The sequence below is a fragment of the Podarcis raffonei genome, chromosome 6 (genome assembly GCF_027172205.1).
Source record: "Podarcis raffonei isolate rPodRaf1 chromosome 6, rPodRaf1.pri, whole genome shotgun sequence".
NCBI lineage: Eukaryota > Metazoa > Chordata > Lepidosauria > Squamata > Lacertidae > Podarcis > Podarcis raffonei.
The window spans coordinates 39,511,441-39,534,715 of NC_070607.1; the positions used below are offsets into that span (position 1 = coordinate 39,511,441).

General features: G+C 43.3%; 1 protein-coding gene across 6 annotated transcripts in view; it reads right to left on the reverse strand.

The window, feature by feature from the left end:
- PATJ (PATJ crumbs cell polarity complex component) overlaps positions 1-23,275 on the reverse strand; it is a 157,843-nt gene that overhangs the window by 99,883 nt on the left and 34,685 nt on the right. For all 6 annotated transcript variants that reach the window (XM_053392227.1, XM_053392225.1, XM_053392226.1 and 3 more), the window contains exons 18-23: positions 13,573-13,782; positions 10,154-10,270; positions 7,576-7,926; positions 6,922-7,009; positions 6,604-6,736; positions 5,771-5,842 (exon numbers count right to left, since the gene is read on the reverse strand). In XM_053392227.1, the coding sequence (XP_053248202.1) occupies positions 5,771-5,842; positions 6,604-6,736; positions 6,922-7,009; positions 7,576-7,926; positions 10,154-10,270; positions 13,573-13,782 (971 nt within the window). The remainder of the gene's footprint in view (positions 1-5,770; positions 5,843-6,603; positions 6,737-6,921; positions 7,010-7,575; positions 7,927-10,153; positions 10,271-13,572; positions 13,783-23,275) is intronic.

Below are 23,275 nucleotides of genomic sequence, written 5' to 3' on the forward strand. Positions count from 1 at the left end.
CCCCTGGAGATGGGAGGGGGAGGAGTGGTGTGTTCTTTTCACGTTTGAAAAGGATCGCCGAAGAGACCTCCCTTGATCTTGCCGGCAGACGCTGGCAGGGGAGGTCAACAAGGATTCAAGCCGGGCACCTGGAGGGTGGCCAAATTCCTAAGGGCTGGGACTGGCTCTGCTGGCTTGAAATCCGACATCTGGTAGCAGTGCCGATGGCTGAAAGATCCATGAGAATCTGCATGAGAGGTGAGAGGTCGATGAATCGTTGCCATCCTCTGCACCTAAGGAGATAAAGAAATGCGTCTGCCTGCAGCCAGAAGCTGAACAGAACAGACAGCTGGACACCGAGAGGAGTGTATGCTCAAAGGTATGCTGCATTTCGGGCTATTGAGAGTGAACAGAAAGGTTTGATTTTCTGTTCATGAGAGAGCTGCGTTTGAGAAAAACAGCTCTGAAAGAAAGGCTTGCATACCAGGGATTCTTGTGGTTAGATAAGGAATCCCGTCCTGAGCAGGTTGCTAGGCAACGACCGCAAGTACTAGGAAAGTTACTGAATGGCTCAAAAGAGCCCGGGAAGTGTTTTGATATCTGCGCAGAATGTGCAAGGATTTTGAAAACAGCCCAAAGGTTTGCCTGCCAGTGAAACAGTAAACACCCAGAAGAGAACTTTTGGTTTTTACTGGCTAGAAAGTGAAAGCAGGCTTGAGAGAGAAAGCACAGACTTGAATTCAGCATGGATTCCAAGAAGGCGGGAGGGTTGCCCTATCCCCCTCCCCTGACTAATGACAATTATTCATCTTGGTCTATAAAGATGAAGGCCCTGCTGCAGAATCAGAGGGTCTTTGACATGATTGAGAACCCCATCCCTGCAGCACCAACCCGAGGTTGGGAGTCACAGAATCTGAAAGCCAGAACGGCTATAATTCTGTGTGTGTCAGATGACCAATTGGTGCATATTCAGGGTTTGGAATATGCACGGGAAATTTGGGAAATGCTGCGAAGAACACATCAGAGGGATGCTGGTTCTTCAGCGTTGCTGTATTTTGAGAAGCTGACCAATCTGAGGCTTGCGCCTGATGGAGATGTTCAAGCGCACCTGACGGAGATGAAATATCTGCGCCAGCAGATGGTGGAACGCAATTTCCGTCTGCAGGAGGAAGTGTTTTGCTTCATGATGATCAACAGCCTAAATCGGACTTACAAAACGGTTGCCAGTCAGCTTGGTTCCCTCCCGGCTCAAGATTTGACCGCGGAAAGGGTGTCTGCCGTCGTGTTGAATGAACATGACAGACTTGCTGCACTGGAAGAAAAGGACAGGGGGAGGGAGGAACGGAGTTCTAATTCCCCCGCAGATGAAGCTACTGGAGAGAAAGCTCTAGCTTTGAACGCTGTCCGATGTTACAATTGTGGACAGGCTGGGCATCTTCAGCGGAACTGCAAGAAGCCACGTCAGCCAAAAGGAGCGAAGGGCCGCTCAGCAAAGCCTGAGGCGTCAGGCAAAGGTCACACCAAGACTTCGGTGAAACCTGGAAAAGCTTTGATGGCGAAAGGAACCATGCCAGATGTTGGGAACTCGTTTGTTATTGACACGGGAGCCACGGTCCATATGTCCCCACACAGAGAACTCTTTTCATCGTTTAAGAAGCAAAGCTTCGCTGTGAAACAGGCCAACGGTCAGGAGCTGGAAGCGGCCGGCGTGGGGACTGTCTATCTTAAGAGTCTGAACTTGACAATAAACAATGTTTACTTGGTTCCTGAATTGAAGTTCAATCTGCTGAGTGTTTCGCAGATTGCAAAGAAAGGACTGAGATTGTCCTACGATGCTGAGAGCTGCAAGATCTACAAAGATGGAGAGTTATTTCTTTCGGCCAGAGAGAAGGATGGACTATATTTGTTGACTTTTGCACAAAGTGATTACATGGAATGTAATTCATCTGTGTCTAACCTAGTTTCTCTTGCAGGTGTGAGCAAGAAGAAGACCGGAGTCAACAGAGCATTTCAGCGGGTGTATGCTGATGTGATTGGTCCTCTAGAACCATCTAGAGGCAATGCAAGATTTTATCTTGTGTGTGTGGATCATTTCTCTAACTATGTCTGGGTTTATGTGTTGAGAAAGCCACAGGAAGCCTTGGAGAGGTTTCAGGAGTTTTGTGACAAAGTTAAGAGTATGCATGATGCTAACATTGATTGTCTATTCACAGACGAGAAGCAGATTTTTCTTTTACAGGATTTCCAGAGGTTCCTGCAGAAGAAGGGAATAAGACACAAGATTGCTGTTTCAGCGGAAGCGTGGAACAGGGGTGTCTGTGTACGGGTGAACAGAGAATTGCAAAAGGGGATGGAAACGCAATTGCTAAGTTCACATCTGCCACATGAGTACTGGGCCGAGTCTCTAATGTCGTTCTGTTATACGAAGATGAGAAAGGTTTCAAAAGAGTTGGGAAGTTCTCCTTTTGAGAAACTGTTCCACAGAAAACCTTCTGTTGCCCATTTCGAGGTTTTTGGGTCTCATGTGAGAACAGAAGCTCCAGGTGGAGTAAAGAATGCCAGAGGCATTTTTGTGGGGTATGAAAAGGGTCTCTACAGAGTAATTTTGTCTGAATCTGGTCAGGTGATTCTCACAAAATTTCTAGAGAGTGCTCCTGAACAGTAGAGAGTGATAGTACACACATTTCCCACTGAGGACGATTCAGATGATGATGATTTTACTGATTACAGCTGTACTGAAAGTGATGACACTGATAGCTCGGAGAGCTCAGTTGTCACAGTCATTGAGAGGAAGTCTCACACAATGGATAGGCCTTCACAACTGAAGGATGAACCACTGTTTACCATTGGAACTGGTTCTCCAAAGAGTCCTGAGACTGGACCAGTGAGCAGAGAGGATCAGCACCTCATACGTAGGTCTGAGAGAGTTACAAAGGGTCAACCACCCAAGAGGTACTCAAAAGAGTTTGCTAACTTAGCTGTTGCATGTGTTGCTGTTGTAAACAACCAAGGACAGGTTGGAGCTGTGTCTAAGTCAGAGACAAAGACACAACAGAGAGTTGCTAGCCAAGGTAATGCAGATGCACTCATTCCTTGGAAACCAGACAACCAGAGAGGTACACTGGGGAAACCAGTGGCGGGGAGTTCCAAGGGTGGAACTGAAACAACAGAGGAGTGTTATGTGTATAACAACTGTTTGTTTTCTTCTCTGGATCACGCTTTGCTTGCCGCAACACGCATTGATTCTTTTGGGGGAGGATGTTACGAAAAAGGAGCAATGCAGAAGCTAGCTCCAGATGGCTGGAATGGTAAACAGGAAACTGATGTTATTGGAATGTACCGTGGGAACAAGAGACAGTGTACTGAGCACCGGATGTTAGCTCAGAGTGGCACATGACCCTGTACTGGAAGTACATGGGTGGAGTTTATTCTCTCTCTGCAGCTGGGAATCAGAGGGTACAGACGTGTTTTCTCTGTACTGGTGAAAGACAGGAATAAAGACATGTAAATATATTTCTGTCTGTCTCATTCCCCCCCCCTGGAGATGGGAGGGGGAGGAGTGGTGTGTTCTTTTCACGTTTGAAAAGGATCGCCGAAGAGACCTCCCTTGATCTTGCCGGCAGACGCTGGCAGGGGAGGTCAACAAGGATTCAAGCCGGGCACCTGGAGGGTGGCCAAATTCCTAAGGGCTGGGACTGGCTCTGCTGGCTTGAAATCCGACATCCACAAGACCTACCCACCTTGGAAGAATGGCAGATGAAGGTGATTGACTACATGGGACTGGCAGAAATGACTGGCAGAATCCGAGACCAGGGGAGAGAGACAGCGGAGGAAGATTGGAAGAAATTTAAGGACTATCTTAAGAAACATTGCAAAATTAATGAATGTTAGTATGACGCTGGTTTAGTACTTATGTGGTTTTCAGCTGTAACGGATAAGTAAAAAGAAAAGAAAGGTAAAAAATTAATTGAAACTTAGGGAAAGGATTTGCTGAATTAACAAATTAGAAATTGGAATACAGAAAGGGGAGGTATGAGGAAGTCGGGGAAGTAAGTTATAAGAAAATAAGGGATAGAAAGTATACTTGTTTTATTTTTGTGTTTTCTTTTTATTCTTGTCTGTTTCTATTTTTGTATTTTTGTATTTTTGTTTTGTTATGTTTTTATATAATTTTTGAAATTTTAATAAAAAGCTTTTTTTAAAAAAACAACAACATCTCGCTTTATTGGCCGAGGGAGCTGGCATACAGCTTCCGGGTCATGTGGCCAGCATGACTAAGCCACTAGTGGCGAAAGAGAGCAGCGCATGGAAACACCGTTTACCTTCCCACCGGCGTGGTACCTATTCATCTACTTGCACTTTGACATGCTTTCGAACTGCTAGGTTGGCAGGAACAGGGACCAAGCAATGGGAGCTCACCCTGTTGCGGGGATTCGAACTGCCAACCTTTTGATCGGCAAGCCCTAGGCTCTGTGGTTTAGACCACAGCGTCACCTGCATCCCGTATGCATTGTGTAAGCATTATAATAACACTGTGACACCAGATGGCGCGGTGGAGTCCCGTTTTTTCCAATCTGATTTCTCATACAAAGTTGACAACGTATTTAACTGAAACGCTTCTTTGATGTGTCTAGATCCAGCCCTGGGCAAGCATTGCTATAGAGCCACTTCACAAAATACAGTTCACCACTGAGAGTGTAAGCTCAATAGAGAGTTATAGCTAATTGCATGTCCATGATGAATGGACCTCTACAATATTTATAGGGACGTGGGTGGTGCTGTGATCTAAACCACTGAGCCTCTTGGGCTTGCCAATCAGAAGGTTGCTGGTTTGAATCCCCATGATGGGGTGAGCTCCCGTTGCTCTGTCTCAGCTTCTGCCAACCTAACAATTTGGTAGCAGGCCAGTACAAGTAAATAAGTAGGTACTGCTGTGGCGGGAAGGTAAATGGCGTTTCCGTGGGCTCTGGCTTCCATCACGGTGTTTTGTTGTGCCAGAAGCTGTTTAGTCATATTGGTCACATGACCCAGAAATATGTCTGTGGACAAACGCCGGCTCCCTTGGCCTGAAAGTGAGATCAGTGCCGCAACCCCATAGTTGCCTTTGACTGGACTTAATCGTCCTTTACTTTTTTATCTTTTACAATATTTACTTATTTAATAAACTAACTATACTGCTTAACTATAAGAAAAACCTCACAGCATTTTATAAAAAGTATAAAACAATGAGATTATCAGTAAAAACAACTATTTAAAAACTTCAAAAATAATTAAAATCAATGATAAGCTAAGAGCCAAATCAAAACACATCTCAGCATTCTACATATCTGGACACACAATACATGTGTTTTAAGGGCATACACCTTAGGGACACACACACAAAAAAACCCTAATGTGTGAACTTGCCCTCATTTAGAGGTTTGTAACTACCAGGAGCTTTGAATGCAAGTGGTATGCCTAGATAGCAAAACCTGCATGTAGGAATACACAGGTGAACCAACATTCGTTGATAATTTAACTACAATGGAAAACTGGCAAGTTTCTAAAAACAACAGGATTGATATAATAAAGCTTTTTCAGCAGGACATCTGCTAAGCATTAATTGTATCTGTAGTATTTAGCAAAGCTGGAATCACAACTACCTCAGTGCTATTCATGAATGGATTAAATAAACGGTCAAGCAAACAGTCACTGGCAAAAGATGAAAAGTTAAGGCAAGTATATACTCCACGCCAAAAGGCCTCAAATAATTTCTAAGGCAGGAGAAATGTTGAAACATTTATCAACATACGTTTGCGGTGTTCCCCAGTGACTGAAAACTGGAGTTTCTTCTCCTTCTCCTTCTTCTCTCTCAGGCAATTCACTAAATAAGTAAAATAAAAATAAATTTTAGCTTCCCACACTTTTCTGCTTCCTAACATTCATTCTTTGTGCTTCACACACCTTTACCACCTTATCTTCGCTTACAACAGATATTCAGCGGACAAAACAGATACATCTTTTATCAGTTAATAGTTACATTTTTCCATGCTCTTGGAAGTGAGCACACTCTGGCTTTGCACAACAGGGTGAGATATCCAGGTCCTCTTTAATAAAGCTAAAACCATCGAAGAAAATAGTTCTGCCTCATTATTTCAGTTCAGGCAAAATAAGGGTGTGCATAGTGTCACTGAATACAAGAGATGTTCAAGTATTTGCCTGAACACGAGAATATTCAAAGTATATTCGAATATACACACACCTCACACAATTGTGTGGAGGGTTCTACTCATGTTCAAGTGAATAAGAGTAAAGCTTCCTGCAGACCTTTGCCACTCAACACAGGGATAGCCTCAGACTAAGTGTGTGGGGCATTATGCGATGGAGATATGGATAGCATGCCCATCCCTGTCCACGGATCATGTGCTCAGGAACAATGTCTGAATAGGCCTACAGTGTAATTACTTGGTGACACGGGACTTGCTTGTATCTGGATGGAGTCAGGAGTTTCCCATTACTATTCTGCTCTTGTATTCTTTAAGACAGACAACAAAGTTTTTTTTGCACAGCTTTGTGAGTGATGTGTCTTCTAAACCTTCCATGACAATAAGCAAACATTTTTTAAGTTGAGAGTCTCTTCCATACCTTGGCAGCCCTAGTCGAAGAGAGGCAGAATCCAGGGTACTAGAATGGTCACAATTTTCAGTCTTCAGGTTATTTCTCTCGAGATCATCATCAACACATAGAGGAGCTTTCGTGTCATTTTGCATCTTGGTACCTGGCACAATTAAGAGATCAGTTATTGTTCATTGATGCGGACGTTGAGAGCAAAAAGGTACAGTGAATTAGAATAACTGACCAAAGTCATCTTATGTTTAGGCTGACATGTCTTGCATTAATTGAATGCAACAAAGGCAGAAAGATAAATCCAGCTGATATTTATTTATTTATTTGATAACTTACTCATTCCATGGCCATCCAAGATAGTATTTGGTTGGCTGTACTCTGATGCTCCAGGGAAACCTGAACTGTTAATTCCATTTTCTTTAGCCTTCAGTGAAAAAGGGAGGAAAAAACCCAGGCAATTCAAATTTGGAAATTTGCTGACATTGCACTATGTTACAGAGAGACGCTGAGTTTACTGGAAACTTAACTTTTAAAATTAATTCAATAACATGTTCTTATGAACATAAGATGTGACCATTAATTGAACCCTGCTGCCCAAAACCACAGTTATTGCAGCTGACATTGTTTACACTTTGTAGCATTACGCTTGCAGAATATCATGTAAGCCTCTTTATTGCGAAAATTCCTAATTGTCTAAATAATCAACCGCTTCAAACTGTGCTAGTTAAACCTGTGCCCCTCCAGATGCAGATGGACTCCATTTCCCATCTGCCCCAGCTAATATGGGCGGCTATGATGGGAGATGAAGTCCAGGAGCACCTGGAAGGGACTTGAGCTCCCCATTCCCGATTTAGATATCGGAGTTTGCCCTCAAATGCAAAACTCCCCAGCAATATCCGTAATGAACAGGTGACATCCCATCCTCATACTTCACATTAAAACTTGTTCCTACTTCTCTTGCTACTGTATATGCAAAAAAAGAAGAAGTACCTCTTTAGCAGCACCAAGGCCCATGTCAGAACTTAGTTCTTCCATGGTAGGAGGTTCTAGTTCCTTTGCCCAATGCCTTCCAGTTTCAGTGTGGATCTCACTAGATGGAGCCGGCTCTTTTACACCTGGTGGCATATAGCCAAAATAATCCTGATCCACATCATACTCATCATCCACCAGCATCTCCCGTTCTTCACCAAGATGAGCCTCTGAAGGCTTCAAAAACTCATGCATTTCCCATGACTCCTTATCAGCATCCACCTCATTCTGTGCAAGCTGAAACTGCCTCCCCAAATGCAGGATCGGTTCATCCACAAGTTCCTCTCTAGAGAAAGATTCAGCTCTGAAGTCCTGTATTAAATAATAATAATAAAATGAAAGTAGAGATTTGCAGTAGCCCTTTTAAAAGAAGGAGGGTGGAGAATTACTGTTTATCATAGTTGCATCCTGGGAACATTTTAGATTTTACAACTATTGCCTTTCTTGGGGGGGGCGGGAATCTATAAAACAATTTCACAATATTAGGAAAATGAAACTGTACAATAAAACACATACATAAAGCATTATTTTGTATTAAAAATAACTGAAGCACAGAAGTTCTTCTATTGGCTGAATTTGTAATAAAAGCAAGCTTTGGTGAATTCCAGGGACATGTGGAATTTGATGGGACTGCAGCACAACTCCATGCATGTTTACTTGGAAGTAGGTCCCACTTGGTTCCTTGCGTTTAATGCCAGATTAAATTAAACGTTTCTATTTCTGTTCAGAGGCTGAAAACTATGGCTGGAATGGAAGTATTCCACTCTGGATGTCACAGCAAACTACAGCTGATATAAAAATGAGGAAGGGAAACAGAAGCACGTGAACAGAGGAGAAAGTAATGAGCGCAAATATTTGGTTATGATGCAGGACCAGGGCCATAGTATTAATAGCAAGTAAGTCAGAAGATGCTGCAACACATAAGGCTATGGGGCACTGGAGAAAGAAGGAAACCTATTTTGCCTGAGAGGCTCACTGCAAATTGTTAACCTATATGTAGCCAAAAAAGGTGCTCATTTGTGTTCTACTATTCTTCTTGACGCTACCAGCATAAGTTTGACCAAACTGCGGGAGGCAGTGGAAGACAGAAGTGCCTGGCGTGCTCTGGTCCATGGGGTCACGAAGAGTCGGACACGACTAAATGACTAAACAACAACAAAATTCTTCTCAAATGCACATATACTCTATCAACAGAATGCTGAGAGCAACTTGAGGAGCAGAATGGAGCGGGGATGGGGATATCCCTCATTACCCAGATGCTCCTCATGCTGTTACTTCAGGAAGACCTTGAGCCAGCTTTTCATCTGGCTGTTTTAGTCTATAAAATGAAGTTGGGGGCCAGATCAAAAGGAGGTGGGGTTCCAATTAATATACTATGCTGCAGGGATAGAAAGAGACTACTGTATATGGAAAAGAAGCACAAGGCAATTCAATTTACCTCACAGTAAATTTACCCTCAAGGCCTAGTGTTATACCTACCACAACATTCACGAGAACATTATGAAGAACACTGGATGGCCAAGCCTTTTTGCTCGAATAGTGGAATTGATCAGAGTAGATGATTTAGGGATGTGTACAGTAAAGCTATGGTTTTGCCAGTAGTGATGTATGGAAGTTAGAGCTGGACCATAAAGAAGGCTGATCGCCGAAGAATTAATGCTTTTGAATTATGGTGCTGGAGGAGACTCTTGAGAGTCCCATGGACTGCAAGAAGATCAAACCTATCCATTCTTAAGGAAATCAGTCCTGAGTGCTCACTGGAAGGACAGATCCTGAAGCTGAGGCTCCAATACTTTGGCCACCTCATGAGAAGAGAAGACTCCCTGGAAAAGACCCTGATGCTGGGAAAGATTGAGGCACAAGGAGAAGGGGACGACAGAGGACGAGATGGCTGGACAGTGTTGTCGAAGCTACCAACATGAGTTTGACCAAACTGCGGGAGGCAGTGGAAGACAGGAGTGCCTGGCGTGCTCTGGTCCATGGGGTCACAAAGAGTTGGACACGACTAAACCGCGGGTGGCACTGTGGGTAAAAGCCTCAGCGCCTAGGGCTTGCCGATTGAAAGGTCGGCGGTTCGAATCCCCGCAGCGGGGTGCGCTCCCGTTGCTCGGTCCCAGCGCCTGCCAACCTAGCAGTTCGAAAGCACCCCTGGGTGCAAGTAGATAAATAGGGACCGCTTACCAGCGGGAAGGTAAACGGCGTTCCGTGTGCTGCGCTGGCTCGCCAGATGCAGCTTTGTCACACTGGCCACGTGACCCGGAAGTGTCTCCGGACAGCGCTGGCCCTCGGCCTCTTGAGTGAGATGGGCGCACAACCCCAGAGTCTGTCAAGACTGGCCCGTACGGGCAGGGGTACCTTTACCTTTACCTTTAAACGACTAAGCAACAACAACAACAACAACAACACAGTTGATCTTGAGAAAAGGTTCAGTTCCTGATGGAAGCAGGAAACACTTCCTGTTCCCCACCATTTTTTAAGAAATAAAAAAACTCTATGCACCACTACTTTAAATTTAACAAAAGAAACAGTCAATAAATACCTTTGGAACTTCAAGGCATATTGAGTTCACATCATTGATTGGTTCTTGAAATACAAAACTTTTGGCAATACCCTTGGGATCCACAGTAGAAGAGGTCCCCTGCTGATTATTTCCTCCCTTTAAAAAAATAAGACACTAATCAGGAAAATATAAATGGCCAAACTTTTTGAGAAAGAGAATGGCAAGAAACTAGCTTGCAGAGGGGCACAGCTGAAAAGTAAGCCAGAAGGAATGCAGAAAGTAAACTCAAGAGACACAAGTCATACGAAAAGTACAGAGTACAAATTTTATGGTAAAATGTTAAATGTCCTGTTTATACTTGGGCTCTCGGTGGTCTCCTATCCAGGGGACTGACAAGGTCCATCAGTATTTAGCTTAGGCAGTCTACAACATCAGTTATTCCAGGATCACTTGACTGCATTACAAACTTTTAAAACACTTGATTAAAAAGTTAAAGCTATGTAAATATGTTTTGCTTAAGCCAGTGAAAATCATAGATGATGATGAGCTTAGAAACTGCCCTGCTGTTTTTCCTAACTTTATTTATGTAGTAACTTACTGAAAGCAATAAGCCAAAGTAGAAGAAATAAAATTAGTGCAACATAAGGGTTTGGGTACCATTTTTATCTTGCCCATATGTCTGGCTTATTGGTTTGTTTTTGCTGTTTTCCTCACATTTCACTATATTTTTCTGTATTCTTATACACACGTACATATTACTAGTTTCCTATATCTAGCTTATATAATAAGGTGCAGCATGTTAAAAAGCATCAAATCCAGAACCAATCATATCAGAGCCTTTATAAGCAGCCATATGGATGAAGAACATAGAAGATGTACTCAGAAGCATAAAGCCAGTAAGTAACCAATAAACAATATGCATATACAGTGGTACCTCTAGATGCGAACGGGATCCGTTCCGGAGCCCCGTTCGCATCTAGAAGCAAACGTAACCAGCGACAGCACGTCTGCGCACGCACGCGTCACTTTTCACCGCTTCTGCACATGACGTCATTTTGAGCGTCTGCACATGCACAAGCGGCGAAACCCGGAAGTAACACGCTCTGTTACTTCCGGGAGCGCAACTCGAACGCGCTCATCCCGAAGCACATTCAACCCGAGGTATGACTGTACTGACATTGGCCACATTTAAATGATAAGAACCCCCAAAGGCCCATCTGGTCCAGCATCCTCTTCTCACAGTGGCCAACTAGATGCCTATGGAAAGTCCACAAGCAGGACACGAGAGCAGAGGGAGTCACCTTATTTATTTATATTGTGATGTACAACTGGTATTCAGAGCCGTATTAATTTGACAGCCTTACACTATCTATTTTCTGGTATTTGTAACACTGCCCAGTACTAGACTTGGGGGGAAACTGTAGAAAATGGCAGCCAAGGTATTCAGGAAGGGCTGCAGCTTAGTGGTAGAGCATCTGCTTTGGACGCAGAATGTCCTAGATTCAATCCCCAGGCAGAGTTGGGATGAATTCTGTTGGGCTGCTGAGAGTCAGCACTGAACTAGAGGGATCAATGAGCTGACTCGATATAAGGCAACTTCTTAAGTTCCTAGGTGCTTATCACCCTTTCTTCTAAACTAAAATCCCCAAATAATGTAACCTGTCCTCATAGGGAACTGGTCTAAGCTTTGTGTTCTGAACCTTTTCAAGCTCTGCAATATCCTTTTGGAGGTGCAGCAATCAGAACTGTACACAGTGCCAAGTACAGTCAGACAATAGATTTATATAATAGCAGAGTACTATACTGACAATTTTATTTCCTAAGGATCCCTAACACTGATTTTGCCTTTTTCACGGCTACAGCACACTGGGCCAACCTTTTCACTGAGCTTCCCTGGTCATTTACCTCCAGTTCACAGTCCAGAACTATATATATATATGTAGGTCAAGTTAATACTTTTTGTACCAATGTGCACTTTATCCTTCCATTGTATCACATATCTTTCCATTAAATCCGAGCTGGGAAAGTGTGATTGGAACAAGCCATGGCTTAAAGCTGGCTCCATATCCTGGCTGGTGTGGAAGCCATTACTCACAGTTTCTCAGCTTGAATGTAATGGGAAGCAATGGGAACTATGACTTCCTAGCTCCATTTTGTGCTGGTGCATGTTGGAAAACAAGCCCCCTCCGGAGAGACTGGCTCCTCTCCCAGGCTCCCGGGCTTGCTTACCGGTGATCTGCCCTGGCTGCTATCTCCGCAGTCCAGGAGATTGAGATAGGCGACATTTCCCAGCGTGGAAAATGCACACCCCCTTCCCTCCTTGCATGCCAGCAGGAGAAAAGAAGATAGTCAGAAAGTCTTTCTACATCTTGTTTATTTTCTCACTGTGCAACTCTACAAAAAACATGTCCGAACAATTCAGTGTTCAGCAAGCAAGTGGCAAAGACTTCCTTCACATACGCAACAGGAAGGTCTCATATTACACACTGAGCAAATGAAGCCTGTGAACTTCTGGGAAGATTCTTTCCCACAGCTAGTCACATCATGTGACGTTTTCACCAAGCTGCCAGTTTGCAGCTGCGTTGCTCTCATATTGTAACAGTGCAAATGGAGGAGCAAAGTGGCTGCATGTAGGTGCAGGGTGCTCATTCATATCATGGTTTATTTGATCATCAGAGAGTGAACATTATGCCAGTAATCTGTGCAGCAATGCACTCTCTCTATTCTTGAACAGATTAACCCAAATTGCCCCGTGTCACAGGAGAAAAAGATTGCATGAGACATCCTACACCAGAAGTACTTGTGCTACGTAAAAGATTCAGAAGAAATAGCTCAGTAAAAGTGGGCAAGACTGCATGATGACAGGAAAGCCCATTAAAAAAAAAAATCTTGCCTGGAGAAAGTCAGAATTTTGAATCCTATTAATCCAAAATAATGTGGCTATCCTAAACATAAAGTTCTCAACAGTGGCATCCTCCTTTAATTAAGGAGACTGGTTAAGACATTCCTGTTTGTACACGACTTTGATTTCACTACTGTCTGCGATTTTATCTTGGCTGGCTGCTGCTGTGCTTTAAAATCACTTACGCTGCAAGGTATTGAACTAAGTCAAACCCAGATTAGATCTACTGAAATCAATGGATCTAAGTTGTATATTTTACTGAATTTTCAAACTGCATTGCAGCTAACAGGGTGATTTCTAAAATAAATGGGAGACAGAAATCCAAACAAGTCTTTAGTATAAATCAAGACTCAAACTCTCACTCCAAGAGTATCAAAGAAAAATGTTTCTTTTCCCTTCAGCACACCACTTCATAAGATATGCCATGCTCAAAGAATTTAGCAGGTCAGGCCTGGTCTGTTTCTTGCAAGCCCCAGCTGGGTTGCATAGGAAACTCCACTCAAACTAGTTTTGCTGAATTTGGGAGGTTACATAACATAAGATGACCAACCCTTACCATCAAAGGTTTACAGATCCCAAGGTGAACTTTTCCTGGTGGCACAGATTTCAACACCTCTACAGCTTCTGCCAGAGTAGTATTGTGCAAACACATGTCATTGACAAAGACCAGACGGTCACCAGGGAAGAGTTCGCCACCACGCTCAGCCACTCCATTTGGCACCAGTGAACTGACCACAAATGCTGCCTTGGTTGGATCTAAGGGGTCCTGAAAAATAAGCAAAAGAAACGGTCATTTTTAAATATAGATAGAAGGAATGCTTCCAGACAAGCAACATATATATATGTCCATCTGCAGAAGGCTTCCATTACTATTTGGGCCACAGAGTTGAAAAATTCTAGAAGGAAAAGCAGCAAAATGACAAGGTTTGCCAAATGATAATAAGAATGTCACGAAGGGAGGGGAGAAAGAGCGCAAAGACTAGTGTCAGAGCACATGCATTTCAACAAGGAAATGTGGATATGACTAAAAAAAAGGACTGGAAGAAAAACATGGCAGGCAAGGCTACTCAGATATTCTACAATATTGTACATTGTCATCTCCACTAGAAAGGACACATGGCAAACAGATAATATTTTGGGGAACCAAATCAAGACACCCAACAGTAGACACAGACATTCACCAATGTGACAGGAATAAACAGGGAGTGGTTCTTTTATTCTGTGGAAAGACCAAGGTACAATAAGCAACAGCACTTTGACTTTAGCATGGTTTTCTAAGAACCTAATTGCAACAAAAAATGCCCCCTTTATAGTTATTATTTCAGGATAAAGAGACAGTAAAGGGATGTGGAAGCCAAATTCTATTAGTTCTGAGGTGAGTCAGCAATTATCTACCCTCTCCAAAAATAAAATAATAATAAATCTAATTAAGAGCAGAATCGAAGCATACAAATATTCAGGGGATAAAATGAGGAATGCATTTGCTATAACTACGCTACCATTCTCAAGCAGAGGGAGCTCTTGTATAGGAAGAGAAGAGAAGCTACATAATGGGAAAGATTAATCAGCTAGAAATGGCATATTGCTGCACAGAGAAACTGGTCTGTCCCCCAAAAGGTTTGGATGGCAATATAGTTGCTGAAAGAGAAAAACCTACAAATCTAGTTTATTTTATAAGGCAAGCAATAAAAGATTCAAAAGCCACATTTTTGTTCAAAGACCCCAGTTTTTCACCCACAGGGTGTTAATGTATTAAATTAATAAATATATACACAAAACAAGAACACTCCATTATTAGAAATGAAGAATTTGCATTCAGAGCACAATCTAAATCAGGGTGGTCTAACATGTGGCCCTCAATGCCTTTTTTAGCAGCCCCCAACAACATTTCACACACATAGACCCCTTTAGCCTTTCCAAAGCCAGGTAAGTAAGAGTACCCCTGCCTCCTTTCCAAAGCCTATTTACCTGTTTTCCAGCTTTGGGAAGAAGGTGGGAGGCCTCTAGGACCCTGCCAGCACCTCACTTAGCCAGCTTTGGGAAGGTAGCACAAGGGCTGGGAGAGGGCTTTACATTTTGGCCCACCTTCCCCCCATCACCCCCACGCAACAAAGCAACGTGCAGTCCATAGGTTCCATGCTGACGCAGGTGGCGCTGTGGTCTAAACCACTGAGCCTCTTGGGCTTGCCGATCAGAAGGTCGGCAGTTCAAATCCCTGCGATGGAGTGAGCTTCTGTCACTCTGTCCCAGCTTCTGCCAACCTAGCAGTTTGAAAGCATGCCCAAAGTGCAAGTAGATAAATAGGTACCACTGCGGTGGGAAGGTAAACAGCATTTCCGTGAACTCTGGCTTCCATCATGGTGTTCTGTTGAGCCAGAAGTAGTTTAGTCATGCTGGCCACATGACCTGGAAAGCTGTCTGTGAAGAAATTCCGCCTCCCTCAGCCTTAAAGCAAGATGCGTGCCATAATCGCCTTTGACTGGACTTAACCGTTCAAGGGTCCTTTACTTTTTCCCCTTTCCCCCCCTTTTTTTACTCTTGTGGCCCACTTGGTATGAAAAGTCGAGCCACCCTGATTTAGATGCTTCCAAAAAGTTATTACTTTGGTCCTTCAAGCCTATATCTCACTTATTATTCCCAAGTAGTTTCAAAAGCAAATAAAAAGGTCTTAGAGCACAGTGGCATGTTCTGCAGTTACCAGTGCTTATTATGTACCAGATTTCATTTTCTTTCTGAACCTGGTGGCAGGTTTTGTGTAGGACTAATATCTGGGGAAACTCAGCCAGATGGGTGGGGTATAAATAATTTATTATTATTAATTATTATTATTATTATTATTATTATTATTATTATTATTATTATTATTAATATCAGGTGCCCAGGAGCCATAACAATAAGATGGATTTATTAGACCTAAAGTAGATATTTCAGCATTGGCCAACAGAGGGCACTTACAGACCAGCAACAAGATCCATCACTAAATGCATCTGACGCTCTTAGCCAAAAAGTGTGTATGTGTGCAGGGGGAAGATTTACTTGTTTAGCCATCAGATTAAGATTTTTCATTATTATGAAAGGACTGTGGACCACAAGGTTAGGAAACAGCAAGTGAAGGGGCCTCAGTGACAGCTCAAGGCAGTGCAGGAGAAATCAAAACAAGATGGATGGACCTTGGTGGGCTCAGGCACAGGCCAGTGAAGAAGTTAAGCATGAAAGGGCATCAAGATGAGCAGTGGAGGAAAGGTAGAAAGGTGTAGTAAAGAGAGAAGGCAACAGAAGGAATAGGAAAGGGAACCTAGAGGGCTCTGCTAGGGTATGGTGCAATTGGTGATGGAGCATTGTGGCCACCGCCAACTGGGTCCAAGGGTGGAGCTGGAAACTCTGAGAATGAAGATTGCTTTAATGTTATCCCAACTAGGAAACCCAGCTGACATGAAAGTGGAAAGAGCAGCAATGACTTCAGATTCAATAGCTAAACGTCTCCGGGGAAGACTCAAGATCCTTGAAGGGCAGTGGAGGAGAAGGTGAACTTTATCTGATCGTGACTCTATTCCCAGTCACCCCCAGTGCGGGGAACAAACTCTGTGACAGAGCCCCAGCAATTGTGCCCTCCATTTTTTATTGGGAATTGTCAGTATCTCTCTTTAACCAGTACTTTTTTTCAGCCAGAATGGAGTTCCCGCACCTTTGAGGTGTGAGCCATTGTCATTATAAGAGAACAAGGGAGGTGTTTGTGGTGAGTTCCAGCACTTCTTTTCCCAGAAAAAAATAGCACTGATCTTTACCATGTTGAATTGCCCCAGTAAGCCCAGGACCCGGAACAGTTGGCAGCACCTAATTACAGTGGTACCTCAGGTTCCCGATGCTTCAGGTTCCTATCACTTCAGGTTACAGACTCTGCTAACCCAGAAATAGTACCTCGGGTTAAGAACTTTGCTTCAGGATGAGAACAGAAATCGCACTGCCGCAGCAGGAGGCCTCATTAGATAAAGGTTAAGAACAGTTTCAGGTTAAGAACAGACCTCCGGAACGAATTAAGTTCTTAACCCGAGGTACCACTGTATTCTGTAACTACAGTTTCATTGAGAACAAGTTCTTGTTCACTGAGAACAAGTACCACATGCCATTTTAAGAAGCACATGTAAGAAAATGTCACAGATAAGTCAGTTCTCGCCATTGGCTTTCCAACTATATTAGCTTTGGCACTCCTTCGGCTCCGGGTTCAGACAAATCAGCTTTCTGAGAAAAGTTGGCATAATGAAGTCACAAAATACCTGCTGCCACAAAAATACCCAAATATAAATATATCGGAACTAACACTGAACAGAACAGCTAACAGGCACCAAAACAAATACATTTTCAGAGTCATTTGTCTGTACCATTTTAAGTTACCACCAGAACACTTTTGCTAGGGTCAGTTTGTGTAAGCCACACATTTTGCACTGCAGAGCCAAGAGAAACACACATCACAGCTCACAAAATGCATTGCATTTTGCAAAACATCATTTAGAGAATTAAACTATGAAGTTATTTCTTCAAACTCTGTTGCGTATTTTCCATTTTATTCACAAAGCTCCTACCCTTTCTTCATAGAAACCTTTAAACTCTATAATGTTACCAATTCTGCACTGATACAGGGCTGGAGCACCATGAGGCAATTTTAGTTTATACATGAGAAGTAGTCTTGCAAAAGCACCTGCAAATCATAATATTGCAAGTGACCACATCCTGAATTGCTAGGAAATTCACAGCGGTCACTCCAAAAGTTGTTTTGAAGATCAGTTCTGTGGCTGAGGAGATGCAGTCCTCATCACAGAGCCTGTGCGGAAGGGAGATATATAGGTAGTCAAGGCTCTGTAGCAGCTAGGTCATATTGCAAAGTACTGAAATCTAACAATAAAAATCTGAGAGCATGACAAAGTCATTAAAACAAGGTCAACACAAGAAAATCACAATCAGCACAACAGGGAGCCAGAGTCGGGCAAAATAAAGCAGTCTTAACAGACCATCTCAAAATCATGAGAGAAATTGCTGACTGAATCTTTCTGGAAAAGGAGTCCCATTATATGGGTATCTGGATTGAAAAGCTCCTCTCCCAGGTCTCCACTAAGTGCACCTCTAACACTGGAAGAGTCATTATCTCAGTCCTACCTACTCCTCATGGGTGTTGCAAGAGAGAACCTTTTATGTTGCCCTGAGTTCCTTAGACAAAAGGCAGGGAACAAATCGATTACAGTGGCTTCAGGTTACAGACTCCACAAACCCAGAAATGGTACTTTGGGTTAAGAACTTTGGGATGAGAACAGAAATTGCGCGGTGGCGGTGCGGCAGCAGCAGCAAGAGGCCCCATTAACAAAGTGGTACCTCAGGTTAAGAACAGTTTCAGGTTAAGAACGGACCTCCAGAACGAATTAAGTTCTTAACCCGAGGTACCACTGTACAAACAAAGCCACCTGAAGTCTCTGGGTGATATTCAATTAAATTGTTGCTCTTGCGCAAGGATTAGCACTAGTGCAATGGAATTTCCTCCCCCTGCACACACCCCATGCAATTCCCAAATCTGCTCCAGAGGCTTGGGGAAAACCCCAGAACAGATTTAGGGAATATGTTGTAGGGAGAGGGGAAGAATGTGCAAGGAGAAATACTTGCAGTGACAAAACAGTTTGCTTAGTGCTACACTGAATACAACCCATCAAAATTACCCAAAGGACTAGTTTTCATAAAGACTTCTGTGGTAGCTGCTGTGTACAGTGAATTCCAGCAGCTCCTACTTACATGCAGAGCTAACTGCATGAAGGCAGACCAAATAAAATACAATTAAAAAATAGCACACTGATCCTCCAATGGTGTTCCATGAGATATGTGCAATGATCGTCAGTGCATAGCCCTCTCAAGGTAGCATACCCTCCAACACTCAACACAGGGAAATAGGGACACACATCTTTCAGGGCCATGCTCACAGCCCCCAAAACAGGTGTATTTCAGGCCTGCGCCCTTGCGGAAGCCAAAACAAAACATCCCAGGAGATAATCAGAAGCCAGAATGGCTCCTGTAATTCCAGGATGTCCCGCTCAAAGCAGGACAGCTGACGAGCATGAGGTAGACCCAAGGTATTATGACTCTGAGCAGTAACCATATAGAGGCCTTGGAGGAGGATATATCTGAATATATCATATATATCTGGGGCAGGAAAACTGGATCCAGCCAGGAGGCTGGATTCTTAATTCCCTCATTGGCCAACTTTGTTTTTGCTGTTGCTTCTCCAAAAGCAAGTTACGTGGAATAAACAAGGGCAAGGTCTATCCTGAAATAGTACATCTCTTGACCACTCTTACTGAAAGATTGTTTTATGGAAAATGACTTTGTAGGAACAGTTTCAATCTGTCACAGATCTACAAAAATGTCTATCCTGCTGCCTATCACGAAAACAAACAAGCAAACAAGAAGCCCTCACACTGAAGGCAACAGATCTGAAATACAAATTACAGTGAATTCCAACCAAGCCTGTTGTTGTTGTTTAGTCATTTAGTCGTGTCCGACTCTTCGTGACCCCATGGACCAGAGCACCTCTGTCCTCCACTACCTCCCGCAGTTTGGTCAAACTCATGCTGGTAACCTCGAAAACACTATCCAACCATCTTGTCCTCTGTCGCCCCCTTCTCCTTGTGCCCTCCATCTTTCCCAGCATCAGTGCCTACTCTTCTCCAAAAGTTTGGAATGAGAGAGAGAGAGAGAGAGAGAGAGAGAGAGAGAGAGAGAGAGATAGAAAGGCAGACCCCCAAACCCACAAGGTGAACAGAAGCCAACCCCTCTAGATAAGAATATAAAAGTGCTGATTTACCACCATGACAGTGATACAACCCTAAATTGCATAAATGTATTCAAGTTGTTAAACTGAAGGGTGTTTTAGGAGTAGTGGAAGGCAGCATTTGGAAAATAAAACATGGGTATTTATTGATCTGCAGTGGCGAGTACAGCAATGAATTTCATACGCTTGCTATACATCTGGCATTAATCAAGACTTCTGTTGTAGAAAATGTCAGTAAAGATCCAGAGAAAGAAACTACACAAAGAAGAAGAAAAATAACTGCAGGGAGAATTGGCAAAAATCGTTGCCTAGTCCTAACATTTTTTCTTTCTTTCCTTTTTCACTTGGTGGCCTAAAATCCAGTTTCGATTTGTGGGGTTGAAATAACCTTTTCAAATTTTCTTCATCCACCCTCTCTCAAACCAAAGACCTTCTAACTGAAAGAAGTATATATACTAAAGTAAAAAAGGCTATCCAAGGAGACATACTGTACTTTAAAGCAACTCCTTAGGAACAGGAGCCTAATCCTTGCCAAGATTGGCAATCCCACTTGGCCCAACTACAGATGCTTTCGGAAATCATATTTAACTGGTGTCAAAGCAGCAACAATAGAATTATTGGTGTTCCTGTGGCAGATGTTCAAATGCTATTTTAATCTGGTAATCATTTGGACTGGTTTGCTATGGGAGAGATTGTCAACCATGTACATTTGCCGAATGAAATCCCCAAATTCATTCATTCAGAGGACCAACGTATTTGATTTTCACCAAAAAATGTGTGGTTTAAAATTGCTGTTCATGTTACCAGTAGTCCCAAGCACAACACAAGTGAAGTATTAAGTAGTGGCATGATAATGTTGGATTATTGCCGTAACTTATTCTGCAGAGCTTGCCTACGTGTGAGTGTTTATATATAGCAAGCAGTAGCTGCATGGAACACCAGCAAATCAAAGTGATATCTGTCAGTCTTTAAGATTGACATAAGATTTGCAAGCCACCTCCCACTTCCCTTTTAAGATCAGAGCAAAACCGTCTGTCAGTTATGTTTCATTACAATGATGTCACATGATTGACAGGTGGGGAGCCTTGCCACGTGTCAGATTTGGTGTGCATGTCAGATGTTGGTAAGGATCTGACCCAAGGAGCCAAAATGGTTCCCCAACCCTGTCTTATATATCTATCTGTTGGGGGAGAAATCCCACCAAGCTCACTGGGGCTTATTTCCATGTAAAGATGCATAAAGTCTGCAGTCTTAGAAAGGGAGGGGGGCAAGTGAAAGCATGAACTGAGCAAACATATGAGACAGAGGGTGGTCAGATGCAAAACTAGGCAGGCGGCTTCTGCAACTTTAATTGTTGTATAGAAGTGGGAACCTGGTTTTCTTTTCAACCTGAGAAAGTGAGGTATTGATGGGCTATACAGAGCAATTCTCTGCAGGACTATTCAGAAGTAGGTTCAATTGAGTTCCTTGGGGCTTACTCTTATGTAAGCATGTATAAGCAACTCCCCACTTATGTGGGTGTTACGTTCCGGTGCATGATGCGCATAAGTGGGAACACCCTCTTAACACCCTTTAAATGCCCTCTGCCACTCCCTCTCCAAAATACTACTCTCCAAAATAATAATAATACTGTACTAAAAATATCCACAACTGGAATTAAAACTCTGGGGCCGGCAGGAGTGCTGCTGCTGCGCTACCAGGTGGCGAGGCTGAGGGGCCTAAAGAAAAAGCCCTGCTGTGCCTCCAGTCTCTTCTCTGCCCTCACTGAAGTCCTCTTCAGGCTATCTCTTCAGCCTCTCTCCAGCTCTCTCATTCCATTTACAGGTATGAATTAAACTAATTATATACACAATCATGCACAAGTGAAGAGATGCCTGTATATGACCGCAGCCTATACAGTACATAGTTTCTTCGGAAAGTTACTTCTCTCCAAATCCTACCACTCTGCCAAACGTGGAATGGGTTTGTGGAACCATTTTCTTCCAGCTTTACCTATTCCCTGGTTCTGCCTACCATTTGGTGACATGCCCTCTGACCCACCAGGCCCAATGGGCACCTGGATGTTGCTGCCCTCTCTACAGAGGGCATGTGATGATTAAAACAGCCCTCACATATTTGCTGGATTGTTTCTGAAAGGTGGATGAAAAAGTACCTGGGGTATTTGCCAGGATTGGCATGACTAAACCAAGTTGTAACATGAGATTCATGAAGTGGATTTGATCCAACATTCATCGGCCACCCTGATCAAAAGCCAGTTTACTCAAGCTACATCAGGGCTATTTTCATACCTCAAGAATAAAATCGCTTTCCACTCAATCCATTTCTTCCGTCTAGAATCAATTCCTGAATATCTTCCAGCCATCCTTTCAAACAGGCTTTTCTAAAACCACCTGCGCCTTTCCTCCATCCAAGCTGTGTGCTCCCTTCAGGCCAAAACTTCCTTTAGTGATATTCCATATCCTTTCCTGGGCATTTTTCTGCGCCCCCCCCCCCCCCGCAGACCTGAAAAATCTCAGGCCAGCTGTCCTTGTAGAATTTTATACAAATCTAAAACCAGTGGATGAGATTTTTGACATTGCAAACCTAAAGCCAGCAGCAGACACTATAAAACCCGGAGCGTTAACAAGGGAAAGAAGAACGCTTGTTTCAGCTACTGATCCGTTAGTTAGTAGTCAAACCTTGGCTCTGAGTTTTATATCCTTTTCGATATTATAAACTTGAGGAAGCCTAGGAAGGAGAAGATACTGCCCAAGTTACCAAACTGGTAGAACCAGCCTGAGATCCCAAGAACATTGCATCCTTGATATGCATCTAGTAGCAACAAGTGCAAATAGACAGGACAGAATGACTTTGAATTTGCCCCGCAAACAGTGAGCAGATAAAAAAAAAATATGGAAGCAACAAATCAACCGCTGAAAAAGGATGAAGGTTAACACCATACTTTTAAAGCTCTATTACACAACTTTAAAAGTCCTGGAGAAACCTGGGAATTGTACCTTGTTAAGGGTGCTGGGGATTGTGAAGCCAGGACCCTTAACTAATTAGAATTCCCAGGATTCTTTGGGGGAAGCCATGACTGTTAAAATGGTGGTTTTAAATGTATGGTGTGAACGAGACTGGCTTCCATGCTTTAATGGCACCTCTGCTCCTTATGCTAATAATTGCTGCTGTTGTTGTTGTTGTTTAGTCGTGTCCGACTCTTCGTGACCCCATGGACCAGAGCACACCAGGCACTCCTGTCTTCCACTGCCTTCCGCAGTTTGGTCAAACTCATGCTGGTAGCTTCGAGAACACTATCCAACCATCTCGTCCTCTGTCTTCCCCTTCTCCTTGTGCCCTCAATCTTTCCCAACATCAGGGTTTTTTCCAGGGAGTCTTCTCTTCTCATGAGGTGGCCAGAGTATTGGAGCCTCAGCTTCACGATCTGTCCTTCCAGTGAGCACTCAGGACT